At 48.5% G+C, this 16,690-nt stretch overlaps 1 protein-coding gene across 1 annotated transcript; it reads left to right on the forward strand.

Moving 5' to 3' along the window:
* Positions 1 to 290: 290 nt before the first annotated feature.
* Positions 291 to 1,578, forward strand: DEFB1 (defensin beta 1; the record flags this gene model as incomplete). The annotated part of the gene is made up of 2 exons (XM_084262626.1): positions 291 to 363; positions 1,454 to 1,578. The coding sequence occupies 2 exons, from the start codon at positions 291 to 293 to the stop codon at positions 1,576 to 1,578; spliced, it is 198 nt and encodes a 65-aa protein (XP_084118752.1).
* Between the last annotated feature and the right edge of the window lie 15,112 nt (positions 1,579 to 16,690).

Consider the following 16,690-nt stretch of genomic DNA (forward strand, 5'->3'; position numbering starts at 1 on the left):
TTGCTCTGACTGCTGAAATATCTCCTCTGTGTGGTGGGGATGGTGCTTTGGATCAGACGTGGGAGCCAGCAGGTGCTGGGATTAAGAGGATAATTCCTCTCAGGGTGGGGACACGCTGTGGCATCTATCCACACAAGAATTCATAATTAGAGGTTACAACGTGCACCCTTTAAATGTTTTGGATCCAAATACAGTTGCTAAATCCATCAAAGCCTTATAAATACAGGTTAATTCCTCCCTCCTCACAGTGTCCCTTGGTCTCAGCAGCAGCTTTGTGGTGGAGCTCCACAATGTCAACCAAAGCCACAAAGATACTCTTCCTGCTGCTTCTCCTCCTCCCCACGGTGTCCCAGGCTGCTGCAGGTAAGTGTAAATGCAACCAGGGGGCATTTTTGTGTTTGGGAAAGAGGGAGGGATGCTGTACATGAGGAATGAACTTGTGATGGGCACAGAGCTGATGTGATGGTCGGCACTGAACCCACCTGCCTAGTGCTGAGAAGTCACACTCTCAGTTTGCTGCCTCAATGCTCAGCAGGGAGAGCATCCCAGTTTACACAATGCTTTTGGACATGGCAGCAAAACCCAACGTCAGGTTGGCCATCTCCCTGAGATGCTGCTTGTGCTGGCTGCAGATCAGGATGCTGTGAACGTGGGGACAGGCTTTCTCTGTGTGTGTGTGTGTGAACCCACAGTGTCGTGGTTTTGCCCCAGCTGAGAGCTGAGCCCCATGCTGCTGCTTGTTCTTTAAACACTCCCTTTTGAAGAACAAACAGGGGGAAGTTGAAGGAAGGGGAGAGGGAAGGAGAAGAGAAACCCATGGAACCAAAACCTCATGGGTTGGGATAAGGATAGTTTACTGGGATGGCAGAAAAACAGATATAATAATAATAACAGGACTTTATAGCAAAATATATGGAACTGGTGATGCACAATGCAGTGTCTCATCAAACTGCACAGCTCAGGCTGTACAGCTCAGAGCCGTCCTGAAACCAGACCGTCCCCAAAACCACACAGCCTAGGGCCACCTGGTCCTCCCCCCACCAGCCCCCCTTTTATGCTGAGCATCATGCAACTGGCATGGAATACCTCCTTTGGCCAGTTCGGGTCACCTGTCCTGGCTGTGTCCCCTCCCTTCTTGTTAGCAGGGAAATAAGAACAACTGAAAAGTCCTTGACTGCTTGAGAACAACTAGACACATCCCTGTGTGACCAGCACTGCTCTCATCCCTTCCCAAACACAGCATTCCACCCCACAGAATCACAGAGTCCCAAGGTTGGAAAAGACCCTTTAAGATCATCAAGTCCAACCATCCCTGTCCTATGCTGACCCATATCCCTAAGTACCTCATCTACCCTTTTTTCAAACACATCCAGAAAAGAAATGAACTCCCTCCCAGCTGCAACCAGGACACACAGAAAGGCACTTACTGGCTTTTTTTTCCCCTCAATTACAGTGTCAGACACTGTGGCGTGTCGGAAGATCAAGGGCCAGTGTTCCTTCCTGCTGTGTCCCATGTTCAAGCGAGCCACTGGGACCTGCTACAACGGGCTGGCAAAGTGCTGCAAGCACTTATGGTGACCTTCTGAAGTCCACCCAGGAGCTGGTAGCATCAGTGGTGGCTGCAGCCTGGTTTTGTCCTCCTTTACCTGGGTATGTGTGGGTTTTGGTGCTGTCTTTCCTCAGAGCTGGGGAAGTCTCCCTTTTGCATGTAGCCATGTGTTTGCTCTTCACCTGTCCCTCTGCTGTCACCACAGCAGGGCTGAGCTGGCAGCCTGAAGCTGGGCAGTTCCTCTCTCCAACCTGCCAAGGGTGGTTTGTGGTGGGAATCAGGCAGATCTATGTGTCCCATCTGATGCTGAGGTGCCACAGCAGATCTCACCCATCTTACATGCTCTCCTGGAGCCATCCACAGAGCACTGATAGCCTCAGTTGCCACCCTGGTGTCCCAAGGGGAGATCACAAGGCTAATTTCCAACAACTGAAGAAGTTTAGTTGGGAAGAGGCTCCCTGTTACAGCCCTGCTCCTTCACCTTGGTCAAGTCCGTGGAGGGCTGGTGCTTGGCAAGGCTCAGGTCTGGCCCCTTGGGACCCTCTTCCAGCTCTTGAACTTCTGCATTACCATTTCCACACACCACTTGCTGAAGGACATCGCTGCCTTCTCTCCCACTTTGTTTCTCTGCCCGTGATTCCTCTCTCTGCCTTCATCCTCACCAGCCTGGTCCTGCACGGTGAGGTCCCAGCTCCTCTGGCCAGACCTTCTCTCTCCCTTGGGGCACTGAGCTGCTGCTGCCAATGTAATATTTAGAAATATCTTTGTTCATGCCTATTAACTCACCCACCTTCTCCATGCATGTCTGTCCTTCCTGAACAGATGAGTAAATGGCTAATATATCCCTCATATTCCCATCTTCCCTGTAGGACCCACTTTTCTCTCCCATAAGACTATTTATTTCCCAAATCACCTTATGCTCATCTCCAAAGAAGGTCTTTTATCTTATACCTTTCCCATTCTATATCCTCAGAAGATGCTGAACTGGCTTGCTCATCTATCCTGCTTCTTAGAGGACAACTGGCTGATTCGGACCGTGTTCTGGAAGGAAGGTCTGGTCTCACTGGACTTCTATCCTGATTTTCCAGCAAGGGCTGGAAACTGAAGCCTTCAGGGATGCTGCTTTCCTACAGGCTCTGCAAAATATCTCAGCCTTCCAGTACTGAAGCGTTCCTTCCTCTTTTATTCACATATTCACTGCGTCCAGACTGCGGTTTGGCAACCTGTTTCAGTTGTGTAAATATCTAATAAAGCATGAGTAATAACACAAAGAGCTTTAAACAACTAGTTGTTGAGGAGTGTTTTGATTCCTCTGGTTCCTGGGGTGTAAGGCCTAGGTCCTGTGTGTCTTATACCCAGCCACACCTCATGGGCAGGCATCTCCTAAACCTGGGAAAGGTTTTCTAGGTCATAGAATCATAAGAGCCAGAGAATGTGTTAAGTGGGAAGGGACCTTTAGAGGCCATCTAGTCCCACCCTCTGTAATGATCAGGGACATCTTCACTAGATCAGGTCACTCAGAGCCCCATCAAGCCTGACCTTGAATGTCTCCAGGGATGGGGCCTCCACCACACCTCTCTGGGCACCCTGCACCAGTGATCCACCACCCTCAATCTCCTGCCTAAGCCCAAGTCAAGAGGAGGTTTGGTTAACTTTACAGTCTGGGAGCTCAGATTTGTTCAGCCCAGGGGTGATGGCTTGAAAGACACAAATAATAACCACAGCAGCCTTCTGTGCTGCTCTTGGTGTAGCAGCTTCTCCAGGCACACCTAGTCCTGCAAATGCACTGCAGCTGACATTATTGCATGGCACATTGCCACCACCAAAGAAAAAATAGTAATAATAATAATAATAATAAAAATAAAGCTCTCCAAGTCTAAAAGTGCCATTAGAACCTTAATCATTCCTTCCATCTGGTGATTTGAAAGTCCTTTGTACTCGTGAACTGAGGCTTGTGTGACTCCTGGGAGGGAGCCAAGCAAACAGAAGGTACCTGTTGTTGCAATTAAGCCACACTCTTCCTCCCAGGAAGAATTTTAACCCTTCTAGATCAGGAATGAGAAATAATAATAATAATAATAATAATAATAATAATAATAATAATAATAATAATAACAATAATAATAACAATAACAATAATAATAATAATAATAATAATAATAATAATAATAATAATAATAATAATAATAATAATAATAATAATATAACAAAAAGCTGGTGGCATGCCAAAAAAGCTGCAGTGACTCTCTCATGGGGCTGGCTTTCAGGAAGAATAAGACTCCTGGGCAGCTGTATAATTATTGCTGTTAGGAAATCAAGGGCATTACAGAACTGCTACACACCTTGAACTGGTGAAGAAACTGGGGCGCAGAAGGGGGGAAGCATCAGCAAGCTCATTGCCTCCTGGTCACCCACTGCCAGGAGGAGGAGAAAGAGAGATCTTGGGAGCTGTGCTTTGATGTCCTCAATTGTTTCTCCTCTTTGAAACTAAAGGCAGGTGTTATTAATAGCCTGAAAAATCATTCTTAATTGGGAACAGTGACTGGAGGGAATCGATTCTCTAGTGTAGAGTGTGGTTGCTGGCCACCAGGTCCCAGAAACCTGAATAATCATGGCATGGCTATTGGGGAGTGGGATCTTTGCAGAATTCAGGAAGATCGACTCTGTGGGAAAGATGGATGATGTAAGAGTCACAGAATCACACAGAATCACAGAATTGTAGGGGGTGGAAGGGACCTTGAAGAGTCAGGGCTATGCTAAGCTGGAAACACCTTAATTATTTGAAGGGGTTTCACAGTCTGAGGCTCAGAGAAGCCCAACAAGACCAGGGACCTGGACAGACCATACTTGACTCACCCAGTGCAGGGGAACAATGAGGAGCATCGAAACCACCTACATGGCCATGTGCCTGGGTTATCACTGCACCTGTGGATAGGAGGAGGCAGAGAAGGCAAAGGCAGTCTTGGCTTGCCCACAGATGATACCTCACAGACCCAGCTGGCCCTCGCCTGTTGAGCCACCTGTGTGCACCTGTTTCAGCCCGTGGTTTGCTACACACCCCAGCTGCAAATATTTCTCAACACCTTAGAGGAAGGTTTAAGCAATAGTCCTGCCCTGCTGGGCTCAGAGAGTGGGTCATGTCCTTTGCAGATCATCACCCTGCCCGAGGGGATGCAGCAGAGGAGGTGTGAGGGGTGATGTGTGGAGGATGTTGGGAGATGCAGACATCAAGTGTTTGTTGAAGTAAAAAAGTGATTCTTAGAAGAGCTAGTCCTGGCACCCACAAGAAGTGCTGCCTTCCTGGGCTTGCTCATGAGTGGTAAAAAGGATCTAACCTAACTGAAAAGCTGTCTGTAAGAGTGTAGAACACCTGGGAAGGAATAACCACATGTATCAGTCCAGGCTGGGGGTGACCTGCTGGAGAGGAGCTCTGTGGAGAAGGACCTGGGGGTGCTGGTGGGTGACAGGTTGGCCATGAGCCAGCAGTGTGCCCTGGGGGCTGAGAGAGACAATGGGATCCTGGGGGGCATCAGGAGGAGTGTGGCCAGCAGGTCGAAGGAGGGGATCCTCCCCCTCTGTTCTGCCCTGGTCAGGCCCCACCTGGAGTGTTGTGTCCAGTTCTGGGCTCCCTGGGATAAAAAAGCCAGGGATCTCCTGGAGAGAGTCCAGAGGAGGCTACAGAGATGATGAAGGGCCTGGAGTATCTCCCCTGTGAGGAAAGGCTGAGTGAGCTGGGGCTGTTCAGCCTGGAGAAAAGAAGACTAAGGGGGGACCTTATTAATGTTTATAAATATCTTAAGTATGGGATGCAGGGGGAAATGGGCAGCCCCTTTTCACTGTCTGTGGGAACAGGACAAGGGGCAATGGCTGCAAGTTGGAGCACAGGAAGTTCCACGCCAACGCAGGGAAGAACTTCTACATGGTGAAGTTGAGGGAGCCCTGGGACAGGCTGCCCAGGGGGTGTGGAGTGTCCTTCTCTGGAGAGATTCCAGCCCTGTCTGGACACTGACCTGTGCGCCCTGTCCTAGGGACCCTGCTTTGGCAGGGGGTTGGACACGATTATCTCTGGAGGTCCCTTCCAACCCCCATGATTCTGTGATTCTGTGCTCTGTAAGTCACCACAGTACTGGTGTGTGGTGGGGCTGATCTCATTCAACATGTGGGCATTTAATCCCATTAAAAAAAAAACCAAAAATGAGAAGAGAAAAGCGCCAAAAGGAACAGTGCAGAGGAGCAAGTAACCCACAGGCTGCCTGAGAAGATATTTAGCAGCCTGTGCTAGAAACCTCAGCAAAATATTTGCTTTGGCTGGGAAAGAACACAAAGAGCTCTAAGAAAACTGCTGCAGGGCATGAAGGGCAAGTCGAGGGAGGCTCTCCAAGGGAAGAGCTCAGTGTTGGACAGACTGCTGACAGGGGAGAAGGGGAACTGCCATAAGACGTGGCAGGCCAGATTCAGGTAGGAAAGAGGGGCTAGGAAGGGAAATGAAGATCAGGTTTCTCAGAGCCCCATCAAGCCTGACCTTGAATGTCTCCAAGGATGAGGCCTTCACCACCTCTCTGGGCAGCCTGTGCCAGTGACCCACCAACCTCATATTGAAGAACTTTTTCCTAACACCCAACCTAAATCTCCCCTTTTCTAGTTTAAAACCATCACCCCTCATCCTATTGCTCCATGCCCTCAGGAACAGTTCTGCCTCAGCTTTCTTATAGGCCCCCTCAGGTACTGGAAGGGGCTATAAGGTCCCCCCAGAGCCTCCTCCACTCCAAACTGGACAAGCCCAACTCTCCCAGCCTGGCTTCACTGTAGAGCTGCTCCAGCCTTTGGATCATTTTTGTGGCTCCTCTGGCCCCTCTCCAACAGGTCCATGTCCTTATTGTGCTGAGGGCTCCAGAGCTGGACCCAGCACTGCAGGTGAGGTCTCCCCAGAGCAGAGCAGAGGGGCAGAATCCCCTCTCTTGATCTGCTGGTGACACTCCTTGTGATGCAGCCCAGGATGGATTTGGCCTTCTGGGCTGGAGATGCACATTGGTGGCTCATGTCCAGCTTTTCATCTACAAGTACTCCCAAGTAATAGAGTCATAGAAGCACAGACTCATCAAATCATACAATACTTTTGTTTGGAAGGGACCTCAATGCCCATCTAGTTTCAACCCCCTACCACGGGCAGGGACACCCTCACTAGACCAGCGTGCCCAAAGCCCCATCCAACCTGGCCTTAAACATCTCCAGGGATGGGGCTTCTACAGCCTCTCTGGGAACCCTGTTCCAGGGCCTCCCCACCCTCAGAGTAAAGAATATCTTGCTAACTTTTAACCTAAACCAACTCTCTGTCAGCTTGAAGCCATCACCCCTTGGCCTGCCCCTGCTCTCCCTGATGACCAGCCCCTCTCTCACTTTCCTGTAGGACACCTTTAAGGATTGGTAGGCTGCAATTAGGTCTCCCCAGAGCCTTCTCTTCTCCAGGCTGAACAAGCCTAACTCTTGCAGCCTGTGTTCACAGGAGAGGTGCTCCAGCCCCTTGATCATTTTAGAAAAGGATTATGGAAATACATGGACAACAGGTACTTACATGGGTATTGAAAGGACAGGCAAGGATGCTCCCTGCAGCATCCCTGCTTTTGCAATTATGGATGCTGGGGCAAAAAGGGAGGAGTTGGGCACAAGTATTGCCCAGGCTCACGTGCTGTCCCTGAACAGCAGGGAAGCCACGGAGAGAGAAGGCAGAGAAGAGCGAAGGCATGGAGAGGGGCTGGAAACAAGAAGGATAAACAACATCTGGAGACTGGCAAGGGATGGTGAGTAGTGTCTGGAGTCAGGTCTCTTAGCTCCCTAGCAGAGATATGAACATCAGGTAGCAAATAATTCTGTGATCAAATATACTGAGTAGCAACAACCAGTGTTGCTTGTGTTATCCACCAAGCCTCCCTGAATCAAGCAACTTCAAGATAACTTCAGGTCTATGATTTTCTTTCATGGTATAAAAAAGCCAGGGATCTCCTGGAGAGAGTCCAGAGGAGGCTATAGAGATGATTAAGGGCCTGGAGCATCTCCCCTGTGAGGAAAGGCTGAGTGAGCTGGGGCTGTTCAGCCTGGAGAAAAGAAGCCTGAGAGGGGATCTGATCAATGGGTATCAATAGCTGAAGGGTGGGACCCAGGGGGCCATGGGCAGCCTCTGCTCAGTGTCTGTGGGGACAGGACAAGGGGTGATGGGCTCAAGTTGGAGCACAGGGAGTCCCACACCAATGTCGGAAAGAACTTCTTCCCAGTGAGGGTGAGGGAGCCCTGGGACAGGCTGCCCAGGGGGTGTGGAGTCTCCTTCTCTGGAGAGATTCCAGCCCCATCTGGACACCGACCTGTGTGCCCTGTCCTAGGGACCCTGCTGTGGCAGGGGGTTGGACTCAATGATCTCTGGAGGTCCCTTCCAACCCCTGTGGTTCTGTGGTTCTGTGATTCTGTGTTTCATGCCACATGGACAAAAAGGTTGTGAATAAGGGGCAAGATACTTGCTCTGTGGGGATCTGAGTGCTGGGTAAATCCCACCAGACCCCACCCACTATGTACCATTTCCCTGAGGGAACCCATCACAGAGGATCAGCTTCCACAACAAGCTGTACAGAATGCCCATCCAGGAGCACAGCAGCCCATCCAGCTGTTTTTTATCACACTGGAGGGTAACTTCCACCAATCCTCAGCTGGCAAGCACAGGATATGTGGCACAGAAACCTTGAGTGAGCTGCTGGGGCCAACCACGTTGCACAAATGGAGGTGGCTCAAAGTGGTTTTGCTCAGCACGTTTCCTGAGGTGATGATGCAATTTTTTGAAAGCAAATACCTCTCAGTTCCTCATAGGAGGATGGTAACAGAGAGGGTTCATTGGACCACCCCAATGCTCCCCAAAGCTGCAGGGATTGTCTGATTGGCCACCAGAAGGCTGTGAAGAGCCAGCATCCTTCACTACCCTCCAGAAGCAGCATAAAGCCAAGCTCTGCTCCTTCATCTTGATGCATCTGGGTGGCTGTCATTGATCCAAGGACTGTTCCAACCTAGAGCCTGCTCTTAACCTGGTAATGACTGAAATCTTCTCATTACTCAGTCTCTCTTAACAAGGTTCTGTCCTTCTTAAATGGGCTGGAGACTTTATACCTTTCATGTAGAGCTGCATTTCAGTGTTGTTGCCTTAACTGTGCAATCACTCCAGTCTACCAAGAGCCAGTCCTAGAGATTTCTAATACCAATAAGGGAGAAGCCTTTTTGTTGGCTGTGGGAAGAGAGCTCAGAGGAAAGGAAATCACTCAGAAAGTTATCCTAGAAAATCATGTAATTCATCAGGTGATGGAAAAGCAACAGCATCTAAGCAAGAATAGGGAGAAGCTGGATTTAAACTTAACTTTGAAGGAGTTTTTCTGCTTTTTTTTCCTTTTAAAAAAAATTAGAAAACTTGAGAACACCCATCGTGTTGTTTTGTATAAATAGAGAAAAAAATAAAAGTCTTATTTTTCTTTCTGAATTAACAGCTTTAACTTCCATAAGGCAAATCAAATTTCTTTAAATGCCATTCTTCTCCTGCACAGGAATGTCTTCTCATGCCATAAAGCTGTGTATGTTCATGGGAATCCTTAGAACAATAGATATTATTAAATGAAGGGTTGTGATACCTCTTCTAGCTAATGCTTGTCCTTGAAGAACATTTCTGTGTGGCACTTCTCAGCACACTGTGACCGTGGAGCCTCTTACTATTGTCTTGGTGTTGTTTCTCTGTAGGGACAGGAATTCCCAGTCCACCTTCTGCCATGAAAATCCTTCCCTTTCTCTTTGCTCTCCTCTTGGTGGTATCTCACGGAGCTGCAGGTAAGGTGTGAGTGAAGATGAAGGGGCTGTATGGACACCGGTTGTGCTAGAAAGGTCTCATGTCCTTTCAGAGAAGCAGCCAAGCTCCTTCCTGGAAAGAAAATCCCACATATCATCAAAGCATGTCAGTGGATTACAGAGGATATAGGAAATTAGGAGGCAAATGCTTCAGACAGCCATTCAGTGCCTTGGCTACTCCTCTGAAAATCCAGCCCGAGTTGAAAGCACCCCCAAAATTACTCTTCAGCACCAGCATTGTCCCCATTAAAGCTCACAGACTCTTCCACTTAAATCCCTCTGGTTCTGGCTCACCCTTCAACAAGCCACCCATAGTCAAATGCTCTTTAGCCAAGCATTACAAAAGAGCCTGGCCCCCTGCTCTCTGAATATCCTTCAGGACCTTGTACTCGGGGTGGGGAGGCAGAAGATGGTGAGTTAAGACTGAAATGCTGCTTGTAGCTTCTGCTGGGTGGAGAAACCTGTGCAGCCATCAGTGGTTGCTGTGCCTCTTGAGGGGGGAAAGCAAGGGCGTGTGGAACCCAAAAGCAACCTTCTTATCCAGAAAAGGGGGACTGTGTTTAAAAACCATCCCTGAAAACGGCACAGCTGCAGCACAGGGCACGGCGTGCACAGCCAAGCATCAGCAGAGGTTTAATTTCTGTGGGAGTAGGATGGAAAGTGCCCACTGGGGAGTAAGGATGGGAAAAGGCTGTGATGAGTTGCAGAAGACCAGGACCATGGGAGAAGTGCCATAAGTACTTGTCTGACCTTATTCTTGCTGTTCTCATAGAAAGGACCCTGGGCAAAGTGTTCCTTTGGTCTGGAGCAGGATGGGTGTTTTGTGCCTTTACTTAGCATAGAGAAACACACACTGGGGACTTCTAGGCTGTTTTCAGTGGGACCCATCTTCTGGGTTATGGTAAAGTAAGAAATTTGTTTGGAACCAAGTCTTTCTGAGAGCTGAAACTGCTCACAGTCATCTCTGCCGTGTCCCACAGACAGCTTGGGACCAGAAGTGTTTTATTCAGCTTTCCCAGAGTCCCAGAAGGTGGTTTGAACATGGGTGCCCTATTTTAATGGGGAAGAAAGTTTAGCCATGTAAATAACACTGATGCCACACTGCTTGGCCTCAGACCCCGAGGGCAATGTGTGGTGTGCTGTGTTCACTACCATGGAAGTGGTCATTCTGCCAGCATCGCTGAGTTTATCCAGGTGTGGGGGCATCTGTATGGACTGTGAGATGCCAGGACCTGTTTTGAGATGAGTGAAGTTTATAGGGAGGGAAATAGGCCAAATATATGGAAATTCAGATGGATGGAAAGCCCCATCTTTCTGCCCTAAGAAGTGGCACACACCCAGCTGAGCTGGTGCATCCCTCCTTAATTGTGACATACATGAGTGATAAGTGCCCACTTAGTGTTTTCTACCCTGAAATCCCAGTTCCTAAGGGAGCCCTGGGCTTGCAGACATCTGAAAAAGAGATTTGAGCATTTGATTGATCGTTCTGCCCACAGACCTCCTCCTCTGTGGGCTACACTAGGACTGTCATCGCTTTGGGCACGGCTGTGGCGTGGTGTCAGCGCACAGGAATTTAGCAAAATGGGACAAAATAGTGCAAAACCCAGAGGGAAACATCTGTCTCCTGGGTTTTGGTGGGGTGTGGTGGTGGTGGTGGTGTGATTTTGGTTTTTGTTTATGGTACAGGCTTTGCAAAACCTCCCAAAACGTTCATACGATGTGGATATCGTGGGACTTTCTGCTTCCCTGGGACATGCCCTCGTGGCAACACTTATCTGGGGGTGTGTGGCGTTGGGCGTTCTTGCTGTAAATGGTAAGTTTAGGATTTGGCTGGGGCAAAGATGGCTTTGCAAAGTCCTGAGTAGCAGGATTTTCCCCTCCAATATAAACCTGAAAGCCGTGATTTTTATATATATATATATATATATTTATATATATAAAAATATAGAAATAAATATAAATATAAAATAAATATATATATAAATATATATATACATTTTATATATTTATATATTTTATATATTTATATATTTGTATATTTTATATATTTATATATTTGTATATATCATTTATTTGTATATATCATTTATTATTTTTATATATCTATATATTTATATATAAAAATATATTTATATATATTTATCTATATAAATTTAATTTTTATATATAAATATATAAATATATAAAAATGCAATATACTGTAATATAACGAAATATATTATTAAAATATCAATATAATATTATAAATATGATATAAGAATTACACATACATAAATTTAAATATTACTTAAAGTATAATTTAAACATTATTTAAATTTATATTTAAATTAATTAAATATATACTAATACTATTGCATTATTTTATTTTATGTTTAAATATTTAATATTTAAACATTCATATATTTTAATTTAATATTAATGTGTTTAAATACAATACCTTATTTATATATTATTATATTAATTTATTATTTATATTTGTATAATTATATATTTTTATTTATTTATATAAAGTTTTATATATCTATATATATAATATATAGATATAAGGTTGTTTTGGTTTTTTTTCCCTTCCTTTGTGCAGGTTGTAGTGTGGCTAATTGCACAGGAACTCCAGGGATCTGGATTGCTCCTCACATCGTTGGATTCAGGGAACCAGTCATCAAGAATTCGTCATTCTTCTCTCAATAAATGCAAGATCTGGGGAGGTTGTATGGCTGCTGTGTGTGGTGGTGTCATTCTTTTCTCTAGGAGTGTTGTTTGCCTTTAGAAATTGGAGCAAGAATTCTAAAATCAGATTAATCCTACCACTAAACCTAAGTTTACCAAAGTATTTTTCCCCCCTGGGAATGAGCGCTGGCATGTTCTCCACCCATGGCTTCCAGGAATCCCCTGCTTTGACCACAGCTGGGGTCAGCCACTCATAGCACCTCTGCTCTGAAACCTTTGGGTTCCCAACTTTCAGACCTGGGAACAGCCTCCTGTTTCATCAAAGGAACCAAGGAGGACACACTGAGCAGAACAAAAGGAGGCAGGTGACCCCATTTTCAAATTTGAAGCCTGGTTTTACCTTTGGTTGGTTTTTTTTTCCATATAAATTTGGACCACATCTGCAAGATTCATATCAGCTGCCCTAGCAAATCAGGAGATTGGCTTTAGAATCACAATCACAAGGTTGGAAAAGACCTTTAAGATCATCAAGTCCAACCATTCCCATCCTAAGCTAAACCATATCCCTAAGTACCTCATCTACCCTTTTCTTAAACACATCCAGGGAAGGTGACTCAACACCCTCCCTGGGCAGCCTGTTCCATGTAGACCCACAAAACTGCTTGAAACAGTTAGACAACATGTACAAAAGCCCAGTGCCCCTGGTACCTCAACCTCTCCTCTTGCAAGGGTTTCCACCTGTCCTGCCCTGAACCCTGACAGCAAACTCAGAAGGTGCAGGTTGCTCAGTGAGCTCTTGTCTCTGCAGCTGCTGTGGCATGATCAGGAGCATCCTTGAGCAGATAAATCAGCCTTCAGACTAGCTCTCAGTGGCTGTGGCCAGTAAGGAATAGAGGTCATGAACATACAGCCAAACTCAGTCCCCAAAGCAGGGCAACATCAGTCTGTTCATAACCATCCTGAGCTCAGGCTGTCTCCAGAGCCCTGCCCAGATATTTCCAGGGACTGAGCCCTGTGCCAGAACAACCCTGGGGCTAAAGCCCAGGCCAAGGACCTTTCTGAAGCACGGATCTGGGTGTAGCCCACCCTTTCCCAAAGGACAAGGGGCAATGGTTTCAAGTTGGAGCACAGGGAGTTCCACACCAATCTGGGGAAGAACTTCTTCCCGGTGAGGGTGAGGGAGCCCTGGGACAGGCTGCCCAGGGGGTGTGGAGTCTCCTTCTCTGGAGAGATTCCAGCCTTGTCTGGATGCCGACCTGTGCGCCCTGTCCTAGGGACCCTGCTTTGGCAGGGGGCTGGACCTGATGATCTCTGGAGGTCCCTTCCAACCCCTGTGATTCTGTGGACTAGCTGCTCATAGGGCATATCTTTGGGGGTACAGTGGGAAGTGCCCTCATCTCCCCCATGGCCTGAGTGAAGAGCAGCACTCACAGATGCTCAGCAAAGGTGGGGGCACTATGGTTGGCTTCTAAGGGAAACAACCAGCCCCAGTACCAACAAGCAAAGGACTTAGGGATATGGTTTAGCACAGGATGGGAATGGTTGGACTTGATGATCTTCAAAGGTCTCTTCCAACCTTGTGATTCTGTGACTGACTCAACAGCCCAAGCTCACCATTTATGGCAGGGAACCTGGCATCCCTGCAAAGGAGGTGTTTCTACAGATGACTCTGCCACCCTCAAAACCACAACCTCATGAAGGGCAGGAAACCAGGCCAACGGCCACCTTGCAGGGATTCCCCTGGATGGGGAGCCGAGGGAAGTTGCCAAGCAAAACCAAACCAGCAATTAACAGTTTATGTCCTAAGAAGTTTTGCGCAAACCACGGCTGGTGAGAGAGTTTCTTTCGCCCACCGGAATGGCACAAGATGTTTTGCTCATGGACTGAGGACCTTACAGAGAGGCTTCAGCCCTTGTTATTTTAGATTCAGCTCTGGAGACAATCCAGCATCTGTAGCCAGCGTCGTGCAGAGTAATGTATCATCACACACAAACATCTACCCTTGCATTTTTTGCTGGGAATGGCTTCCAGAGCCAGCTTGGAGTGAGACAGAAGAGGGGTGGTAGCAGGGACAGGGAGGGGATTGTCCCTCTCTGCTCTGCCCTCATGAGGCCCCAGCTGGAGTCCTGTGTCCAGAGCCCCAACACAAGGAAGATGTGGGGCTGTTGGAGAGGGGTCAGAGGAGCCACTGAGATGATCAGAGGGCTGGAGCAGCTCCCCTATGGAGAGAGGCTGAGGGAGCTGGGCTGGGTCAGCCTGGAGAAGAGAAGGCTGTGGGGGGACCTCACTGCAGCCTCCCCATCCCTGAAGGGAGCAGAGGAACAGGAGGGGAATGGGCTTGTTAAAGGGCAGAGACTGGCAGGACAAGGGGGATGGAGTGAAGCTGAATGAGGGAAGGGTTAGATGAGATATTGGGGGGGAAGTTCTTTGCAGAGGGAGTGGTGAGGGGCTGTAACAGGCTGCCCAGAGAGGTGATGGATGCCCCATCCCTGGAGGTGTTCAAGGCCAGGTTGGCTGGGGCCCTGGGCAACCTTGTGTAGCTCCAGGCCTGGAGGTTGGTGGCCCTGCCTGTGGTAGGGGGGTTGGAACTCTGTGATCCTTGGGATGCCTTCCAACCCAGACCAGTCTGTGATTCTATTAATATGATGAGGCATTGGGATAACAGGTACATGCATGTAACCACTCAGCATATACACACTATGTATGTGTATGTTTGTAATACCCCTACACACTTATATAGATAGGCTTGATGAATCTGCACCAAGACTGACACAAAAAAACAGGCAGATGGCACCATCAATACGTTGAGGACCAATAAAGGGTTACACACAGCAAACTCTTAACACAACAAGAAGTCACAATTAAAGCCTGTTATCCCTGGGGCTGCCAGGGATGTCATCCTATGTGGCACCTTCCCAGCTATTTTCAAGTGAAGCATAGAGAGCATGCTTCACTGGGAGTGGGGGGGGGGGGGGGGGGAGGAAGGAATACAGAGCTCCTTTGTGTTGCAAAAGCAGATTTCTTGCCAAGGTCTAACGAACAGGGATGCAGTGTGTCCCAAGACGTGTCCAGCAAACCACAGCGCTGAGCAGCCCTTACGCAAGGTGGGATGACACAAAACGCAGGGCTGGAGGTCTGGGAATCCTCCTCAGAGGTATCAGAAGAGGAAAGTGATGTTTCTTTTTCTCTAGCAGGGGGAGAATCGGGAAAAGGAGGTTTGGGGCTAAGCGTTTTGAGGTGCCAACCATCCCAAGGGACACTCTGTCTTCTGGAGAGACCAGGTGGCTGGGACCAAACTGCTGCTGCTGGTGTCCGAAAGGCTGCTGGAGGCTCCTACCCCTGGTGACTGGTCACATCTCTCAGAGGGGCTGTCCTCTCTCCTCCATCCCCTCCCTGTGCAGGTGCTCCATGACTCACAGGCAGGGTCTTTTCCATTCATCTCTGCCTCCTTTCTCTTCTCCCCAGAGCTGTGACCCTCTGGCAACTCCCAGCCATGCAGATCCTGCCTCTCCTCTGTGCTCTCCTCCTCCTGATGCTCCAGGGAGCAGCAGGTAAGAAAAGGGTTGTTGGTGGTGGTGGTGGTGGGGGAAACGTGGAGGATTTGTCCTTTGTCAGTATTTTGTAGGGAGGATTTGCCAGCTGAGATGATGAGTCACCTGCGACTTCTCCTGGTTGCTGTGACATCCTCCATGGGGTTCCTCACACCCCAGAACCTTTAAGAACAGGCTCCTGGTGCAGATTCTGCAGAGCTGGGACCTTCTAACAAAGTTTTTGCCCTCCATGGATGAGTATTTGCTGCTATCTCTGTAGCTCCTGGACCTTTCCTTTCTGAGTCAGCAGCACTGGGCACAGCAGCCTTGCTAGTGAGGAGGAGGAGGAAGAGGGTAGGCAGATCCTGCTGCCTCCCTCAAAATCCTCCACCGTGCCAGGAGGGAGCCAACAGATGTGCTGAGAGAGCTTCTCCCAGGGTCTGCTAAGGGATGGTAGTGAGTGACTCACATCCAAGTGGCATTAAACATCACCTTGGTTTCTGCTGCAGATGCCTGCCTGGGCATTCATGGCAGGGGATGGGTGGGGGTGGGCTAACGCTGACCACACAGGGACATGGGGCTGAGCTCAGCATCTTGTCAGGGCTGTTAAAAAGGTCTCCTCTTCCTGTGCTCTGCAGGGCTGTCCCTCGCTCGAGGATCACCCCAGGACTGTGAGCGCCGTGGGGGCTTCTGCTCTCACAAGTCATGCCCTCCAGGGATCGGTCGCGTTGGCATTTGCTCTGAGGAAGACTTCTGCTGTCGGATGTAGGTTCAGGGCTACCCAAACAGCTGGGGTTGCTGCCTGTTGGGGTTAGTGGTGGGGCTGTTGGAGAAGGAGGGGGACAATATGTAGCCTGAGGGCACAGGAACATCCTTGAGCCCTCACTACTGCTCTGGGACAGGCACTGCCAGACCTTTCCTCTTGCAGCCGATGGTATTCCTGACGGGTTCCTGGGTCAATCCCTGAGTTCTCTGAGACCAGCCCACATCCTCGCAGAGTGGTGGGGGTGATGCTGTGCACCAAGCAACGCTGGGAGCGCCAACAACCCTGGACAGCCCAACCGTGGTCCCGCGG

Source organism: Gallinula chloropus (assembly GCF_964237585.1).
Source record: "Gallinula chloropus genome assembly, chromosome: 3".
NCBI classification, from domain to species: domain Eukaryota; kingdom Metazoa; phylum Chordata; class Aves; order Gruiformes; family Rallidae; genus Gallinula; species Gallinula chloropus.